Genomic DNA, 16,573 nt, shown 5'->3' with positions numbered 1-16,573 from the left:
TCCATCACCCCTGAATCATAGGAAACAGGAAAGTCGTCCGGAACAGTGGGCTTCAGACCGGGACACGCGGGATAGTCAAAGAAAGACGCGAACATAGTACATATTTCTATACTTCACAATTAAACGAAAGCGAATCAATTGCCGGTGGAGAGCGGCTAACGAATTCGGGGAGTACTAGATCACGTAACCGTGTCATGGGCAGAAAGTTCCAGAGATTGAGAGGAGCAAGTGTATACCATGGACCGGTCGTACATGGGATAAATTAAACAAAAAAAGGAAAATATGTTGGCCCAGCCTTCTCAAGGCGTTAAAAGGGTGAGACTTTTCGTACTTTTGTGGATCGGGCATTCTGATGTCTATGATATGATTCGTTGAAATGGGTCGAAGTGACTTTGCCTTCTTACATAAGAATGTACCAATGTTACGAATATTACCATTCCATACCACTTCTCACCATTCTTTACCGTTCAATCACCTCTTGGTTACCACTGGTTACCAATCTCTGACCTCTTCTTACCATTACTTACCGAGACTCCCGATCGTTTCTTTCTTTTTTACTTTTCACTTTTTTTACTTCACTTTTCCGGTAATTGATCTTCTTATTTCTGTCTTATGATTGGTTCACCTTTCTCTTTCTTCCTCTCTCTCTTTCGCCTTTCCTCTCTATGTAGGTATATGGAAATATGGTACTCCGTACTTGCTTTTTATTTTTGGCCATTCCTTGACTCTTACTAGCGATCAGCCACCGTGCTCAAACCTCCGTCCCCCTTTAACCCTTTTTCCCTTTCCCATAGGTAATTTATTGAACTAAACCTGACTTATTATTGGATCTGATATAGGTCTTTAATCTTTGGTACAGATACTTTCTAGACCATATTTTCTTCTATTTTAATTGTATTAATTATTTGTTTTTCAGTTCAATTTTTGCTTCCACTAGCCCGCGCTAGATAGTACAACACTGCAAATGTGAGGCCGGGACCAGGTAAACATTCTGCGACCTACCCTTTCTAGTTGCACCCACTTGTGACCACATCGTGGCTCTGACATCAACCGGTATTTTCTCTCCATTTAGACATTTTAGACATTTTAGACATTTTAGAACATTTGAGAACATAATTAATTAATATTATTTTTCCCATCTAGATTGACCAAACCGGAACCCCAAACGAGCCCAGAAAGGAGGATCAACCTGGACCTGCGTCCGGGTCAAACTCTGTGGTCACTATCGCCTTTCTCCGGATGGGTCTGTGGACTTGAAGAAAGAGAGAGAAGATGATGCCTTGACTTATTTTAATTTTTTATTAATATTTTTATCCCATTAAACTGTGAACGTTTTTTATTTAGGAAATTTTAAAATACTTTGTTGGGGTTTTATTTTATTTTATATGTATTTTTTTTATTATGGAGAGCCGGATCTCTATCTTCTTTGCCTTCCTTATATGGCGCCCTATCGTGGCTACTTCTATATACATCATTCACTCCCTTAAAGGTCTATATTCATTTCTTCCTCACCTTTACCCTTTCCTCCTTGATTGCATTCCAATTGGGCAGGAACCCAATCTCTCTGTGCTTGTCATAACATGGATGAAACTCGGTCCTTTCCGACGCCTTTATCTGCTTAAACAAATTCATGGGTCGACTTGTCTATCGCCTATTTCCCTATGTCTTCCACTGTGGACTTCCACTCTTCCTTTACAACTCTGGATTCCTTCGACTTCACTGATCACCCGTTAAAGGCCTTGGAGACCTCGGGTTCATCACAGACTGTTCCATTTCGGAACGGTCTGCCCACCCCTCCTAACGACATGACTGGCATCACTTATAATGCTATGCCGCCGATGGCCTATGGAGGGAAAACGAATGGGATGCCTGCTCACATTTACGGCCACTCACGCCCTCAGTTCGATTCGATTTCGTCTTCGATGGTGGCTACTATGAAACCGCAAAGTCATCCCGCACCGAACAAAGAAGCCCCGGCCTCCGAACCTGTTGCTCAGAAAAAATCGACCAGCTCTAGAGAATCACAGCTCCGGATCCCTTCATCTGTCAACAATAGCAAGGGCAGTTTGGCTGAATTTGCTGCTCAGGTGAGAATCCACCGTTTCCACAGATGCGTCATCAAGTATATAAACTAACAGTCATTGATCCCCCTATAGATGACATGTCTGTTTTGGTTCGAAAAAACCTCGAAACTACAAGCCATCGAAGATTGCCAGCATCCAGTACCGTCACTTGTCGCTGAAGCAATTCCCACCGTCGGATTTCAAAAATGGGTCGCTACGATTCTCTCCACAACGCAAGTCAGCCAAAATGTCATCCTTCTGGCGCTACTTTTTATCTACCGACTCAAGAAGTTCAACTCCGGTGTCAAGGGAAAGAAGGGTAGTGAATTCCGGTTGATGACAGTTGCGCTCATGCTTGGCAATAAATGTGAGTATTCTTATCAGGTTGACCGCCTCCGAAATGGAGTTTTCTGATTGGATAAATTTGCTGACTTATACAAAGTTCTCGACGATAACACCTACACCAATAAGACGTGGGCTGAGGTATCGGGCATTGCAGTGCATGAGATTCACATTATGGAGGTCGAATTTTTGAGCAACATCCGCTATGATCTATTCTCTTCCGAGGCCGCATGGTCGCGGTGGCACACCAAGCTGGGCCTCTTCGCCGAGTACTTCAACCAAGCCTCAATGCTACCGGTCGAGTCCCCCGCCGTGCTTGGAGTATCGCCTCCCCGTGTGCAGTCACAGTCGCCATCTTCCAAATTGCCGTCGCCTACGTCCGACTTCCGAACCCAGTCACAGCCCAACTGGTACATGCCTCTAAACGGATTGCCGCCATACTCGCTGCCACCACAATCGCTGAGCGGCGAAATCACCATGGGAGGCTCGCGAAAGCGGAGTCGCGATGAAAATGAAGACCTTCACCCAATCAAGCGGACTGCATTGTCGTCTGCCACCTCTGCTCCTTCGATGACGGTCCCGGTGACCTCGATGAATGCGATGCCCACCCTGCCACCCGTTTTGACTCCAACTTCTGCCCCGGTGGTCCCAATGACCAGCAATATTTCTCGTCTCCCGCCTCCTCATCAATCGGCTCACATCTCCAACGCCTACTCTACGCCTCAATCACTACCTCCCTCTGGGCCTTCTCACCTTCCGGCTATTATCCCCCCAATCTACAACCGGCCCCAAAATTGGCAGCAAATGCCCCCACTTTCCGTTCCCCCTATGCAGTCTGGCATGTACAATGCGCCTTCGTTGTCGGATCTAGGCCGACATCACCAGAGCTCGTTTGGCGTGTCTTCTGGCACCGTCTCCCCGGCTGTTTCGGCCTACTCCGTCCACACACCGCAAACGCACCTCTCCCCTTCCTTTTTTCTTGCAAACCGCAATTCGCCCTATCGACCTGTGCGTTCCGTAAATACCTTGCTGATTCCACCACCATCGAGTTCCCTGCAACAGCAGCGCAGTGTTCCGTTCGATCACATGCATTACCAACCGCTCGGAAAGGGTTCTACTCGCAAAACGGGCCTGCTACCTTACATCCAACCTGATGCGTGGAACCAAGCTCCTTACCTCCATCCCCTCTACCCACCTACAAGCTATGCTGGCTGAACATCTCCCTTTTATCCACTCATCTCATGTTACGACTTCACCGCGCTACGACCCGACACACGAGAAAACCATCTCATTCGTTGTACACCTTTTTTTTTCTTTTACCTTGTCTTGTTTTTCTTCTTTCCATCTGTACACACTTTTCCCTTTTACGATTTTATTTCGCATATCTGGCGCTTCATTCTAGATGGATTCGTTATTGGCCTCCCTGCAGACGAGATTACCCTCGGGGTTGGTACATGCGGCGTTGTTCTCGACTTTGAATTTTTCTTTGTTCCGGCTATACCGTTTGGTGTCCGGCATTGCTGTTGCATTCGCATATTGATGGCGTACTTTCCACAGACTTAGCTTTAGCTTTGCAGCATACTTGTATGAAATCTAGATTTTTACCACTGGTATTTTTTTGTCTTGAGTGTCTGTAGTTCTCAAAACAAGGTACTACCACCTACCGCCAGATCAACAATATCTTTTACAGTTTTTTCTTGGTTTTTGGTTGATGTTGGTTGAAAATTGTTCAGACCAAATTATGGCCTGTACAAGGAGGTATACTTTCATTTGATATAGTAATAGCTTGATCCTGATAACTATCAAATTTTTTGGAAGTAGATTGCTAATAACTATCGATATTAGCAATCTACTTCCAAAAAATTTGATAATTAAACCAAAGTAAATTGTAAATCAACACAACAACTCGAACTTGTGTACGGAGTAGCCTGTAAGTGTTAAAATGGCATACAAAAGTTGGGACCAGTTCGGAGTCGGACCAAAATTAATCCGCCCCGACAGAGATCTCGAAACCATCACCAAACCCGCGAGCCAAACACCAGCAGAAGGCCATCACCAAAACACCACCATGTCACCCCGGCTGATGGGGCTGCCCACGCAGCTCGCAAAATTTGCTACTCGACCACTCCAACAGGCATCTCCTCTCGCCTTCCTCCTTCCGCAATTCCAGCAAACCCGCAATGCTTCCATCCTAGCCTCCCTCTCCGACAACCCGACAGCCTACAACAAGCGCATCCGTCGAGGTCGTGGTCCCTCGTCCGGCAAGGGTAAGACCTCCGGTCGTGGTCACAAGGGACAAGGCCAGCACGGAAAGGTCCCCGCCTTCTTCAATGGTGGACAGACCAAGGACATCATCGTCCACGGCGAGCGTGGCGGTGTCAACATGTAAGTCTCCCCCAACCAGCCATCACAAACCAAGCAAACAAAAAACAAATCTTAACAACCTCCCCAGCTTCTCCGTTGAAATGACAACCGTCAATCTCGACCGCGTCCAGTCCTGGATCGACCAAGGTCGCCTCTCCTCTAAAGCCCCCATCACAATGAAAGAACTTTACAAAAGCGGCTGCATCAGCCGACCAGTCGACGGCGTGAAGATCCTCGGTGACGGCGCCAGCGCCCTAAAACAACCCATCCACGTCGTCGCCTCGCGCGCCTCCGCCTCCGCAATCGCCGCTATCGAAGCCGCCGGCGGAACCGTCACAACACGATACTATACCCCCTCGTCTATCCGCCGCATCCTGGATGGCGAGACACACTCCTTCCTGTCTGAGCGGTGGGCGCGGGAGAGCGGGTCCGAGGAACTGTACCAGATCGCGCGGGTGGGCCGCAAGAAGGTCTGGGAGACTTGCTTGGAACGCAACCATATGAAGTTCCGTCTGCCGGATCCTACAAAGCGTAGTGATATTGAATATTACCGTGATCCGGCGCATCGGGGTTATCTTGCGCATTTGCTTAAGCCGCGTGAAGGCCCCAGTTTGTTCTTCCGTTCTTCTGAGGAGAGGAAGTCTGCTGCGGGTACTAAGAAGGAGAAGATTTTGCCTGAGAACAGGCTTTGGTAGATGGGGTGATTGTTGGACTTGGACTTTTTCTTTGTTTTGCAGTTTCTGTTTTCGAGGCTGGTTAAGACTGGTCTTTTGTACATGTATAAATATGTAACTTTGTTGGATATGTAGGCTTTCCAATTACATGGTTCTTAGCCTTTTACCTCTTAGAATCTTTACCATTTTGTGCTATATGGGTTCAAGATGTGCCTGTGTACATATATACATATACTTCGACGTGAGTATAGAGCGAAAGGCTTCATTATTGCATTTTAACTAAGGCTAGATCAGCCACCCAGAAAACGGAAGATTAAGCAGAGGAGGTACACATAGATTAGAACATGCACATGCAGAAACCAACAGGTATAAAAGTACAGCACAGCGAATCAAATCGGCAAAAAGATGACACAAGGCGAGGAAATGAAGTAAGAGACAAAAGTGAAATTCAACCAAAAACATAATTGAGAGGGAACGCCGCGCCTGCTATACCAGTAAATCATAATCGTTCATCTCGTGATGCCAAAGCCGCCCGCACTAAAATCAAAACCGAGAACGCACTGCGAGTGGGGAATATTCAAAAAGATCACGGGAATGCAAAGAAGAAAAAAGTAAATGCAAATGCTGGCAACCTTGCACACAGTAGAAGAAAAGGGTATCATAGTGATTTCGAAAGTCCTTCACCCCCCAAACGCTCGCTGAATCGTTAAACGTTGGGAAAGAGGACTATCGCATCGTAGGAAGTAGACGTTGAAACGTGAAAAGAAACCCAAACTGTCTTGAAGTCTTCAGACAAAAAGACAAAATGAGATTAGAACGACCGATGGAGGGGAGGAAAAAGAACAGAGCTCAAAGCCTCCATACGGTATCAGATGAGGTCTCAGTCGTTTCTGCGAGCTCTCGCATCCAGGCGCATTCGAGAACATCGGCGATAGTCCAGCGCTTGTTGGGATTCATTTCAAGGCACCCACAGATCAACTCGAGGGCATCCTCGCGATCTTGTCGAAGAGGACCATCGGCGGTGTCGCCAAATACAGCATTTTGATCCCAAGTGCCGCTAATGATATTTGCTTGGATGCGAGGGGCGAAAGAGTCTTGGAATGGCCGGGAGCCAACAACGACGGCATAGACGATGACACCGAACGCCCAGATATCGACTGAGGGGTGAATGACACCGCCGACTGACTGAAGTAGCTCGGGGGAAGCATATTCCAGACTACCTGCAACACTAGTACTAGACCCTGCTGGGCCCATTTGTTGTGGTGGCGGACGGTCAGCTGCGTCTTCGTAAGGATCCGGGGAGTCGCCGCCATTGTCGATTGACATCCATTCCGCCATTCCAAAATCACAGAGTACCAGCGTTGAAGATATCTTGCCATCAGAGTCGGCAAGGGGGTCGAGGAGACAATTCTCTAGCTTGATATCTCGGTGAACAACTCGAGCATCTTCGTGAAGGTAGCGGATTGCACAGGCCAGTTGGTATGAATATTTCTTGGCAAGATTGGTATCAAGACCAGCACGATTTTGACGGACTAAGTCAAAGAGCGTACCACCAATAGCGAGTTTGGTGAAGCAAAACGTGGCGTAATCTGTTTCGTACACGGCATCAAGCGTCAATACGTGCGGGTGGCTGAGGTACCGCCAGACTCGCACTTCATGGTCAAACTCCGCTTGCACTTCGTCGTTTTCTTGCTCACTTCGACCTGCAATTTGCTTCTTCACAATCTTGACGGCAAGTGTTTTGGTTTCGCCGTGTTTTTCGGCCTTGTAGGCCTCTTTCACAGTACTGAAGCCACCGAAGCCGATTTGCTTTCCGAGAACGTAGTCGTCTCCGACCATTTGGCCTTCATCATCGGGCTGCGGGGCGGGTTCTTCACTGTTGCTCCACATGGAAAGGAACATGCTGGCAGGGGATTTGCCGCTGGACATAGTTGATCGCCGTGAACTATGCCGGGTGGAGTTCCGGAGACTGCTACTGCGGTCGAGAGTAGAGCTGCGCTTGCTTCCAAACGGAGTAGCGACAGCTCCAGACCAAGAGCTGCTGCGATCCTCGGGCGATGCAAAAGGCTGAGTTGGCGACGGAACACAGTACGGCGAGAGTATCGTGTGATTAGAATCATCGGGAGGGGTTCGAGCTTCATCCGTGAGTGGAGACACCGTCGACTGTGACGTGAGGGATGTCGGGCGGTCGATATCTGAGTTCATGGTTGTGCCATTATCAGACTTTGTAAAGGGCTGCGGTCGGGATTGTCCGGTCGGGAAACCCCGATCCTGGAATCGTTTAGGACTCCAACTGGGAGACACATAGTGTTGATCGTGGTCGTCGTCTTGTGAAAGAGCGTTTCGGAGCCCAGAACTGCGGGACTCGAATCTTTGCGGTGGACGGTTCTTCGTATCTCCCATGGAAAGAGGTTCTTCCAACGGGATTTGGTTCCCGGACTCCACGGAGACCGTTGGATTGAAAGATATCGATGGTCTACGAGCCTGCAGAAAGCTGTCAAGCGGCGACCCTTGTATTTCATCGGGCTTATGAGGATAGCTGGAGTCATCATCTTTGGAGTGATGCTCATCGGGACGAGGGACGGAAATGGGAGGAGTCGCTGAGTGTAGATCACTTAACAAACTGTGGTCTTCATCAGTATCGCGGCGACGCGCATAATCATCAGATTTATTGGTATGTTCGCTCTCGATACCATCGCCCGCTGTTGTCGCTCTCCTTCCACTTTCATTTGCCCATCGCTTGTCGCGTTCAAACGAAGTTTCAATCCTCAATGCTGCCAATCCGCTAGCCAACCCGGCCCTCTCGCTATGCGCCATGCCCTACGGAGGGACACGAAGCAGGATAATTTCCGAAGGCGTGAGCCCGTGAAAGGCTTGCAGTAGGGTTATATAACCCCCTGCTTTACTTTTTCCAGGTGCTTTGCGATGCTTTGAGTTGAAGAAAATTGTGGGGTGATAACATCTAAAGTGGAGACAGAAGGACTGATAAAGTGATGTCAATGAAGCCGTGATTGAAGGAGTTTTTTTCTGAATTTATATATGGAAAGAAAAATCCAAGTGAAACCCGGTGGGTACAAACAAAAGCAGTTGGAGAGGAATCACAAATAATGTATTCGTAAGTAGACAAGTACCAAGCCTTAGAAGAGGGGATGAAAACCCGGGGAAATCCGGATAACAGCGCAGCCAAGACGATAAGTGGTCGGGTAATCACATGACTGCGGTGAACAGTTCTGTAGCCCTGCCCTACACTCCTGAAATGGTCGGTTTGATTACGGCCAAAATTAGTGACATGATGCGCATATGTATAACAGTTTCAGTGTCAGTCCCTCAGTCCCCACAGCGTTGTTTAGACCGTTTTTGTAAGTCCCTTTTTTTGACCTCTTCTGTAACTTGTATTTTATATTTTATTTTATATATATATAAGGCATCATACTTACAATTGCCTGGACCTTCAACAATTTCTCAGTATCAATATACAATTTACATAGACACTCCGGGATATAGAAGCATTGACCAACTAACGTGTGCCGTCCACGGGTTCAGGGGGTTAACTGCGCCTTAGTTTAGCCGCGCGCAAGGGGCGCTTGTTTGGGAATACCTCCTTTTGGCTCTCTATCTGAAAGGAGTTTCTATTCAGACTCGACGTCGTGGCCTTGGTACACGCCTAATTTTTTGCTTTTTTTTCTTTCTATTTCCTTTCGACTTGTCGCTCTGGCAGTAATTAATTTCTCTCCTGTGTCGATTTGCTGGGACAAAGTGCAGACCAGCCCCCACCATTACCAAGGCACTGTCTCTCCTTCAGGCCAATTCACCCTGTGCTTGACCGCGGTCGGTTTCCACAATACGAACTCGCTCGAGTCTTGCTTGGAACCAGGAATTTCGGAAACCCACGACTCGCGCATTGCTATCATCCCGCGCTTGTCCTAACTTCCATATTCCTGGTCCGCTACTCACTCCTTGCTTTCACGACTTTGTTTCCTTCCCGCTACTCTTGACAACACATTCATTTAAACCGCGTCATGACGAGGCCTCACATGATCCGAGCTGGTAGGTTGCATTGTGTTTGAGTTGCGACGCCAATTGGAATGGAGCAAGGTGCTGACCGTTACATCTCATAGATACCTTGGACCTTCAAGATCACAATGAGCCTTCTGCTAAAGATCACAGCAAACAACCCGAACATCCAGATCCTCTAGGGAGCGGCCGGCCTGCTCCCCACCAAGAGCTTTCCATCCGCAATGCCGAACAAGATCTACGATCGGAGATAAAGGGCGGACGTGACGGGATCGATTACCGCCACAACAAGGACATGCATGGGGATCCAGAGGACGATGGTCATGATGACGATGATAGTCAGTATGGCCAGGAGGATGGAGACCTGGCGGATGGTGAGAGCGATGACCTTATGGACGATGATATGATGGACAAAATCTCCAGCTCGCCTTCTATCGATGATGGTATGGATTCTCGGGATCAAAGCGCATCAAGGATAATCACTAACATGATGCAGAGGATATCGATTTCGAGTTCGTTTATGCGCTTCACAATTTCGTCGCTACCGTCGATGGACAGGCAAACGCCGCAAAGGGTGATACCATGGTTCTTCTTGACGACAGTAACAGCTACTGGTGGCTGGTTCGCGTGGTGAAGGACGGCAGCATTGGATACCTCCCTGCGGAGCACATCGAAACGCCAACCGAGAGGCTTGCCAGATTGAACAAACATAGAAACGTGGATCTTTCTGCCACTATGCTGGGCGACAACAACGAAAAGTCGAAGAACCCGTTGAAAAAGGCCATGCGCCGTCGGAATGCAAAGACCGTCAATTTCGGAGCTCCAACATACATCGACGCCTCTGATGTTGACTACTCATCTGACGACGATTCTGAACATGGGGATTTCTTCAACGACGACGAGACTCTGGATGGAGAAGAGGAAGATGTACAAGATCAAGCCGAGGATATTGTTGTGGAACCTCTCAGACCGAAGGGACAAAAAGACAAACCTACAGAGCACCCGGAAACCAACGGTCATCACGAGAAACAAGATACACAGCGTTCAAGTTCCGAAAGACGCCCGTCTAGTGAGGAATTCTTTGAAGCAGAAGGTAAGAACACTCGACGTGATTTGTTCGAGGTTGCGTTAGAGACTGATGTTTCCAAACAGAACCCACCGTCAGTAGATCCAGAAATGGCACTGTACGAAACACCGATTCTTTCTTCAAAGACGACACCGCGGAACCCAAGAAGATTTCACTTACACCAAATCTCTTGCGCGATGCCCGCGATGCCCGCGATGAAAACGGTTCGAACACTTTGGCGGAATGGAAAGAGGTACGTTTATTGTCATTGAATTCGAACAAGCAAAGGCTGACTCTTTGTCGAAGCCCCGCGCAAGCCTCGACTCCATTGAAAAAGGAACAAACCCACAAGATAAACTCAAGGAGAAAGAGGAGAAGAAACGAAAGGAAAAGAAATCGGGAATGCTCAGCGGGTTGTTCAAGCGCAAGAAGAGCAAAGACGACGTTGATGACCTGGAGAAGCCTTCTGCAGACTTGACATCTCGCACTTCGCCCCAACCCAAGACCTCGATGGAGTCCATGTCATCGAAATCTTTGTCGCCCGAACAACTGCGGCCTTTGAAGCCCCAGAAACACACAGTCAACAAGTTACACAAACAGCCTCCAGGAATCATGAAGGTTCATACAGACCTCGACCCAGACATGACCGAGTACAACAAAAGTAAAAGTTACCAAAGTCCAGTTGATCAGACCATTCGACAGGTCCCATCGCAAGAACAAGAAGAAAGCGCCTACGAAGACTGTGAGATTGTGCTGCAATCGCCCGTCAGCGTGGATAGCGCTTCTAAGGATCCATTTGCTACTCCGCTCGAATCCATGGACCCCTTGGCGTCGCCCGTTGATCGTCCATCCAGCGAAACCCAATGGAGAGGACCCGACAATTACGGCCAAACACCGGCTAGTTCCACTTCTGTAACATCTCCACCCCAGAGGTTTACGCATACGACGGGTGGAAATGAGCCGGAATCCCCTGTCAATATCTCTCCTGCGGAGGCGTACGTTTCTGTCAGCGCACCGGGCCGAAAAACAGAGACTTCCCCTCAAGGAGCGCGCTCTCTGTCGCCGCCATCTCCGTCTTCATCATCAGGAAATGACAACAATTACCAAAAGAGCATCACGACAACCCCTGGCTCAGTCGACACCCTTTCTGTGGACACCCCTACCTGGAGTGATTCTAGTCTACGATCATACCTGGACGAGGACAATGACATTCGCGACTTGTTCATTATCGTCCATGACAAATCAAACGTCCCTCCAGCTGGCCCTGATCACCCGATCACTGGTCGTCTGTTCAAGGAAGAGAGCAAGAGACTCAAGGAAATGAACAATCAGCTTGATGACATGCTTGTGAACTGGATGTCACGACGGTCCCGAAACTCTTCCTCAACGCGCAGCATGCAAAGTCCACCAGTATGATGGGTATACATTTGAACGTTATCTGTTGATATATTGGCGGGGTCGTCTCGCATGACAACACAGGCCAGGTAGCCTTTGATTGTGCTGGCGCATCATTTTGACCGGCCCTGATTAATTCTTGTTTTTCACTTTCTCATCTCCTTCACATTTTTGTGTATTGCCTTGATGCCACATGTTTGACACAAGCTTACTGCGTCTACTTTTCTGCCCCTCCCATCGCCTTAGAGAGCGATGTGGACCTGAACGTCTTAACGGCCAGCTCTGCTTCCATTTGTCGATCTTTTTTTTGTCTTTTTTTTCACCGGAATACCCCGACTCATCCGTGTTCAGTGTTTTTTTCTCCACACAAAGTCATCCCCAAATGACGTATCTCAATACAAATATCAGTCGCCAAGCATACATGTTCTGTAGAATATACCAAAATTACAAGGATGATCGTTTTATTGTACGTACATGTACGTATATGTAAACGCAAGTAATCAAGAAATGATTGGCAAGCGCATTCCAGAATTTCTGCGCAGGGGTCTTGCGGACAGGTCAGCCGCACCACCAGTCCAGGTGCTGGGCATGATGTGTACATGTAAGTACGAATGTCATCAGACTCTCTGATTAGTATCTGCCTTATAATCTTTAGGCATCCTGAGCTCATCTCAATTTGACAAATCTACTACATGTACCATGGCTGATCCATACAACCCATACAGTTTCTATTCAACACCTACTCCTGGCGGTATTGGCTATTACCCCCCCGACGATCAATCTCACCACCGTGAATATGGCTATGAGCCGCAACCACACTGGAGCCCAGACTCAAACCCGGGCCAAGTCCCTCACCAAAGTCATAATAATCTCGCACCAGAACCCTATGGCTCCACACTGGAAAGAAGCTACACACCAGCAGGCCAGCCAGATTATCAGGGACCGGTAGGTCCAATTGGATACCACCATTCGCAAACCAAAGTCCCCGAAAATGCAAGCTACTAGTAAGTCATATTCAGCGATTGATAGAGCGAACGCTAAACCAAGCCCTAGTAATGATGATCCGGTCGACCAACCACGGTACGCTCCGACAGCTCCGCCACCCGCTGTCTACATCTCAGAAGCAGAAGATAGCCAACGCGAGCAACGCTCAGACAACGAAGATACAGATCGAGATCTGGATCGCGGACTCGGAGGCTCACTCGCCGGCGGTGTTGCGGGCTACTACCTTGGTCACAAGAAAGAGCATGGTCTACTTGGAGCGATTGGGGGTGCTCTTCTCGGGCACTTCATTGAGGACAAAGTCAAGGACCATGCGAAGAATGAGGATGATGATGATGATCACAGATCTGAGCATAGTCACCGCGAGCATCATAAACACCATCATCATCGCCATCGGAGTCATTCGAGACACAGTGGTCACTCTCACAGTGGTCACTCTCACAGTGGTCACTCTCATGGTTCGAGACACAGTAGTTATTCGAGACACCGCGGCGAAGAAGATGAGCACTGAACAATTGCCAGGGTGGAGTTCGTACGGTCTTTTGCTATAGTAGTTTTGTTCCCTCTATGCTGCGATTAACGACTTATGACACAGACGATATGGTTATGCGTTTGCTCTCTCCAGTGATTGCGGTTGACTAGCAACCGCTATTTCCTTGGTGGTATCTTGGATATCAATTCTTTGCGCTGTGATCCGAGACTAGCTCGTTGGAATGCCTTGTATTCCCTCAGATATATCCACCACGCCCAATGAAAGGATCATTCTGCGATTTCTTAGACTATAAAGATGACTCGCCTCGGTAATAACCATCCCTACGTGCCAATGTGTTGGAACACAAACCAACACCTTGGAATTGATTTCGAGGCCAGCGGAAACAGTAAAGGAACCCTTAGCAAAGGCCGAAGGTTGGTGATATATAAGTCAAAATGCAGAAAGGAAAAGTGACATGCCTCGACCCCACGCTTGCAGAGGTTCATCCAATCTATCAAGACATTCAAATTTTAAAGTTAGTTTCGTACATATACCTTTATAAATAATGGTATAAATACGTTAGATACGACGGTCCCCGCTTCTATAAGTGGTATAAGAAAGTGGAATTTATAGCCATTTAGATGCGGGGGGATCAATTATCCATATAGTACCTAGATACCAATAGAATGAAAATGACACTAATTATATGGTCATATCACAAATACATATAATCAATTAATCAAGGATGCATCCATTACCCCAATGTAGCACTGTGCAGAAAGTGATCAACAAGGGCAAACCCCCCTTTTCCCCCGCGAGAACCGCTGATACGCCCGAATCCCCTTATCTCATGAGTCATCCGATCTTCTCGATAAGGCATTCAGCTCTCCTGACACTTGGGAATGACTTGTTCATCTTCATCTTTCATCTTACATATTTCAGCTGTCATTTCCAATATTTTCCTCTTTGTTCTTAACTTGATTCTCTTTGCTCTTTTAGATTTAGAGTATACATCACTTCCTCACGTTGGACTCGCTTATCGGCTATTACCCCATACTTTATGACATCCGCCCTAGCCGCACAAGTCAACTGAGGCTCTACATCGCTGACGAACACCTCACACACGACACTACATTACAAGCATGTCTCCTCCATTATTACACAACTTCCTTGCTGGATCCCTTCCCGACCATTGTGAACCGACATCGCCCTTCTTGACCGCCGTCTCCTCCCATCTCCACATCTGTATCCCCACACCTCTAGCGGCGATCTCCTCCGTTCTCGGAACCCTCAGCATAGTCTCATGGCTTTTCGCGCAACTCCCGCAAATATACAAGAACTACCAAGTCCAGTCAACGTCGGGATTATCTATTTTCTTTCTAGTCATATGGTGTCTAGGTGACGCCAGCAATCTTGTGGGAGCGTTATACACACGACAGGCAGGATGGCAGGTGGTGGTTGCCAGCTATTACGTTTTCGTTGACATCACTCTGGTTTTCCAGTTTTTCTGGTATACCCACTACAAAGCACGCCTAAATGGTGGGTATGACAACCTGTCATACCCGGGTGACTCGAACCGAGGTTTCATCCAAGGCGTGCCGCTTCCACGCGACGAAACATATCAGACGCCAGCGCCCGTCGACATGAAGACCAAACATTCTGAGGCTAAGGATATGGGCGTCCAGGCTGGATCAGTACGCAATTCATCCGGCCAAATAGCTTCATACTCAAATGAGAAATTGAGTTCATCGCGTCGATCTGTGCGGATGAGCAGCAGCGCCAATAGCATGCCGTTTGCACTGCCCCGGACAATGCTCATGGCATCTCTTCTTTGTGCCGTACTTGCCAACGCTGCACCAACTGAAAAGCCTCACCCGCCTATTTCCGATGCACCCAACGAGGCTATTCTCGAGATTATTGGCCGTGTGTTCTCCTGGATGTCAACACTTCTGTATCTCGGTTCACGTCCTCCCCAGCTATACAAAAACTACCAGCGCAAGAGCACGGAAGGTCTCTCACCCCTACTCTTCATAGCTGCATTCTGCGGGAATCTGTTCTATTCCAGCTCGCTTCTCACGAACCCGAATGCCTGGTCTGATTTCGCTCCTTATGGCGGCGGCGGCTGGTCCGACAACCACGGGAACGATCGTTTGGAATGGATCGGACGCGCGACTCCTTTTTTCCTGGGTGCATTCGGTGTCCTGGGCCTGGATGGGTTCATGGGTGTGCAGTTTCTAATGTACGGCGATGGCCCACAGGGTGAGGATGATGAGAGTTTTGTTAGCTCCAGCATCGGTGGAAATGATCGGAAGCGTGGTCGTGGCCGTCGCTGGACACGAGTCCATGGTTGGATGCGCGGATGGATTCCATCTTCTTCGCCTCCACGAGAGGTCTCTTCAGCCCGAGAGGGACAGGCTTTGTTGGGTGCAGAGCGCGGCCAATATGGCACTGTCTGACCATGATTCTACATACGCGTGCCTTTGGTTTCGTTCCCTTTTTCTTATCCACATTTCTCGAGCGAGGCAAGCATGATACATACGACGCGATGACTTTGGTTTTTGACTTTCCGTTTTTCATCATTATGGGGTGTATATCAATTCATGTTTCACCCTCATTCATTTTCTCCCCCGGCCACATTTAGAGCGTTTCTGAGCCGAATAGCATGTATAGGACACCCTATACTTCGGGGACTTGCATTTCGGGGTGCCATGTCTATCCTCCTTTCAACATTTCTTACATTTTTTTACATCTTTTACAATTCTAAGAACTGGGCCATAGCGCATATAAGAATAGAAGAGACTATTGAAAGGCTTTCCCTAGAAAGGAAATAGCTCAGAGTAAACACAGTCCGATCGGAATTAGTAAAATCGTGGTTAGACAGGCCGAGCGGCTCCGGATAGATCGGCCCTGCGTACGGAGCAGACTTTGTAGGATTTGTATGAATTGTCACTTCTTCTACCCAAATCATATTAAAAGATTTGATTGCTACAGAGTAGATATTTCAGAGTATAACAGATTCAAAAAGTTCATTTCCCCTGGAAGCCAAGACAACCAAGCCACCATGGACACCGTAAGCAGTCGCTTACTGCCTGACATCCAAGCCCTAAGTGGAAGAACAACAACATCCAATTTCCCCGTAACGGCCACTCCATTCGCGTTAGGCCGAGATTAATCCAAACTC

General features: G+C 48.0%; 6 protein-coding genes across 6 annotated transcripts; 5 read left to right on the top strand and 1 right to left on the bottom strand.

Annotated features, from left to right (window-relative positions):
- Positions 1–1,661: 1,661 nt before the first annotated feature.
- Positions 1,662–3,620, top strand: N7529_011930 (uncharacterized protein; the record flags this gene model as incomplete). Its single annotated transcript, XM_057247456.1, has 3 exons — positions 1,662–2,087; positions 2,157–2,430; positions 2,506–3,620. The coding sequence occupies 3 exons, from the start codon at positions 1,662–1,664 to the stop codon at positions 3,618–3,620; spliced, it is 1,815 nt and encodes a 604-aa protein (XP_057092805.1).
- An 853-nt stretch (positions 3,621–4,473) lies between these two features.
- On the top strand, positions 4,474–5,464 carry N7529_011929 (mitochondrial 54S ribosomal protein uL15m; the record flags this gene model as incomplete). Its single annotated transcript, XM_057247455.1, has 2 exons — positions 4,474–4,790; positions 4,858–5,464. 2 exons carry the CDS (start codon positions 4,474–4,476, stop codon positions 5,462–5,464), a joined length of 924 nt encoding a protein of 307 aa, XP_057092804.1.
- An 828-nt stretch (positions 5,465–6,292) lies between these two features.
- On the bottom strand, positions 6,293–8,260 carry N7529_011928 (serine/threonine-protein kinase; the record flags this gene model as incomplete). Its single annotated transcript, XM_057247454.1, has 1 exon — positions 6,293–8,260. One exon carries the CDS (start codon positions 8,258–8,260, stop codon positions 6,293–6,295), a length of 1,968 nt encoding a protein of 655 aa, XP_057092803.1.
- A 1,202-nt stretch (positions 8,261–9,462) lies between these two features.
- On the top strand, positions 9,463–11,939 carry N7529_011927 (SH3 domain-containing protein; the record flags this gene model as incomplete). Its single annotated transcript, XM_057247453.1, has 5 exons — positions 9,463–9,490; positions 9,562–9,900; positions 9,954–10,550; positions 10,610–10,776; positions 10,830–11,939. 5 exons carry the CDS (start codon positions 9,463–9,465, stop codon positions 11,937–11,939), a joined length of 2,241 nt encoding a protein of 746 aa, XP_057092802.1.
- Positions 11,940–12,425: 486 nt separating this feature from the next.
- Positions 12,426–13,431, top strand: N7529_011926 (uncharacterized protein; the record flags this gene model as incomplete). Its single annotated transcript, XM_057247452.1, has 3 exons — positions 12,426–12,519; positions 12,574–12,922; positions 12,972–13,431. The coding sequence occupies 3 exons, from the start codon at positions 12,426–12,428 to the stop codon at positions 13,429–13,431; spliced, it is 903 nt and encodes a 300-aa protein (XP_057092801.1).
- Positions 13,432–14,534: 1,103 nt separating this feature from the next.
- Positions 14,535–15,848, top strand: N7529_011925 (PQ-loop repeat-containing protein; the record flags this gene model as incomplete). The annotated part of the gene is made up of 1 exon (XM_057247451.1): positions 14,535–15,848. The coding sequence occupies one exon, from the start codon at positions 14,535–14,537 to the stop codon at positions 15,846–15,848; it is 1,314 nt and encodes a 437-aa protein (XP_057092800.1).
- Between the last annotated feature and the right edge of the window lie 725 nt (positions 15,849–16,573).

This window comes from Penicillium soppii (genome assembly GCF_028829465.1).
Source record: "Penicillium soppii strain IBT 18220 chromosome Unknown utg000010l, whole genome shotgun sequence".
NCBI lineage: Eukaryota > Fungi > Ascomycota > Eurotiomycetes > Eurotiales > Aspergillaceae > Penicillium > Penicillium soppii.
Note: the sequence above shows the minus strand (reverse complement) of the source record. Positions and strands in the feature narration are given on the sequence as shown.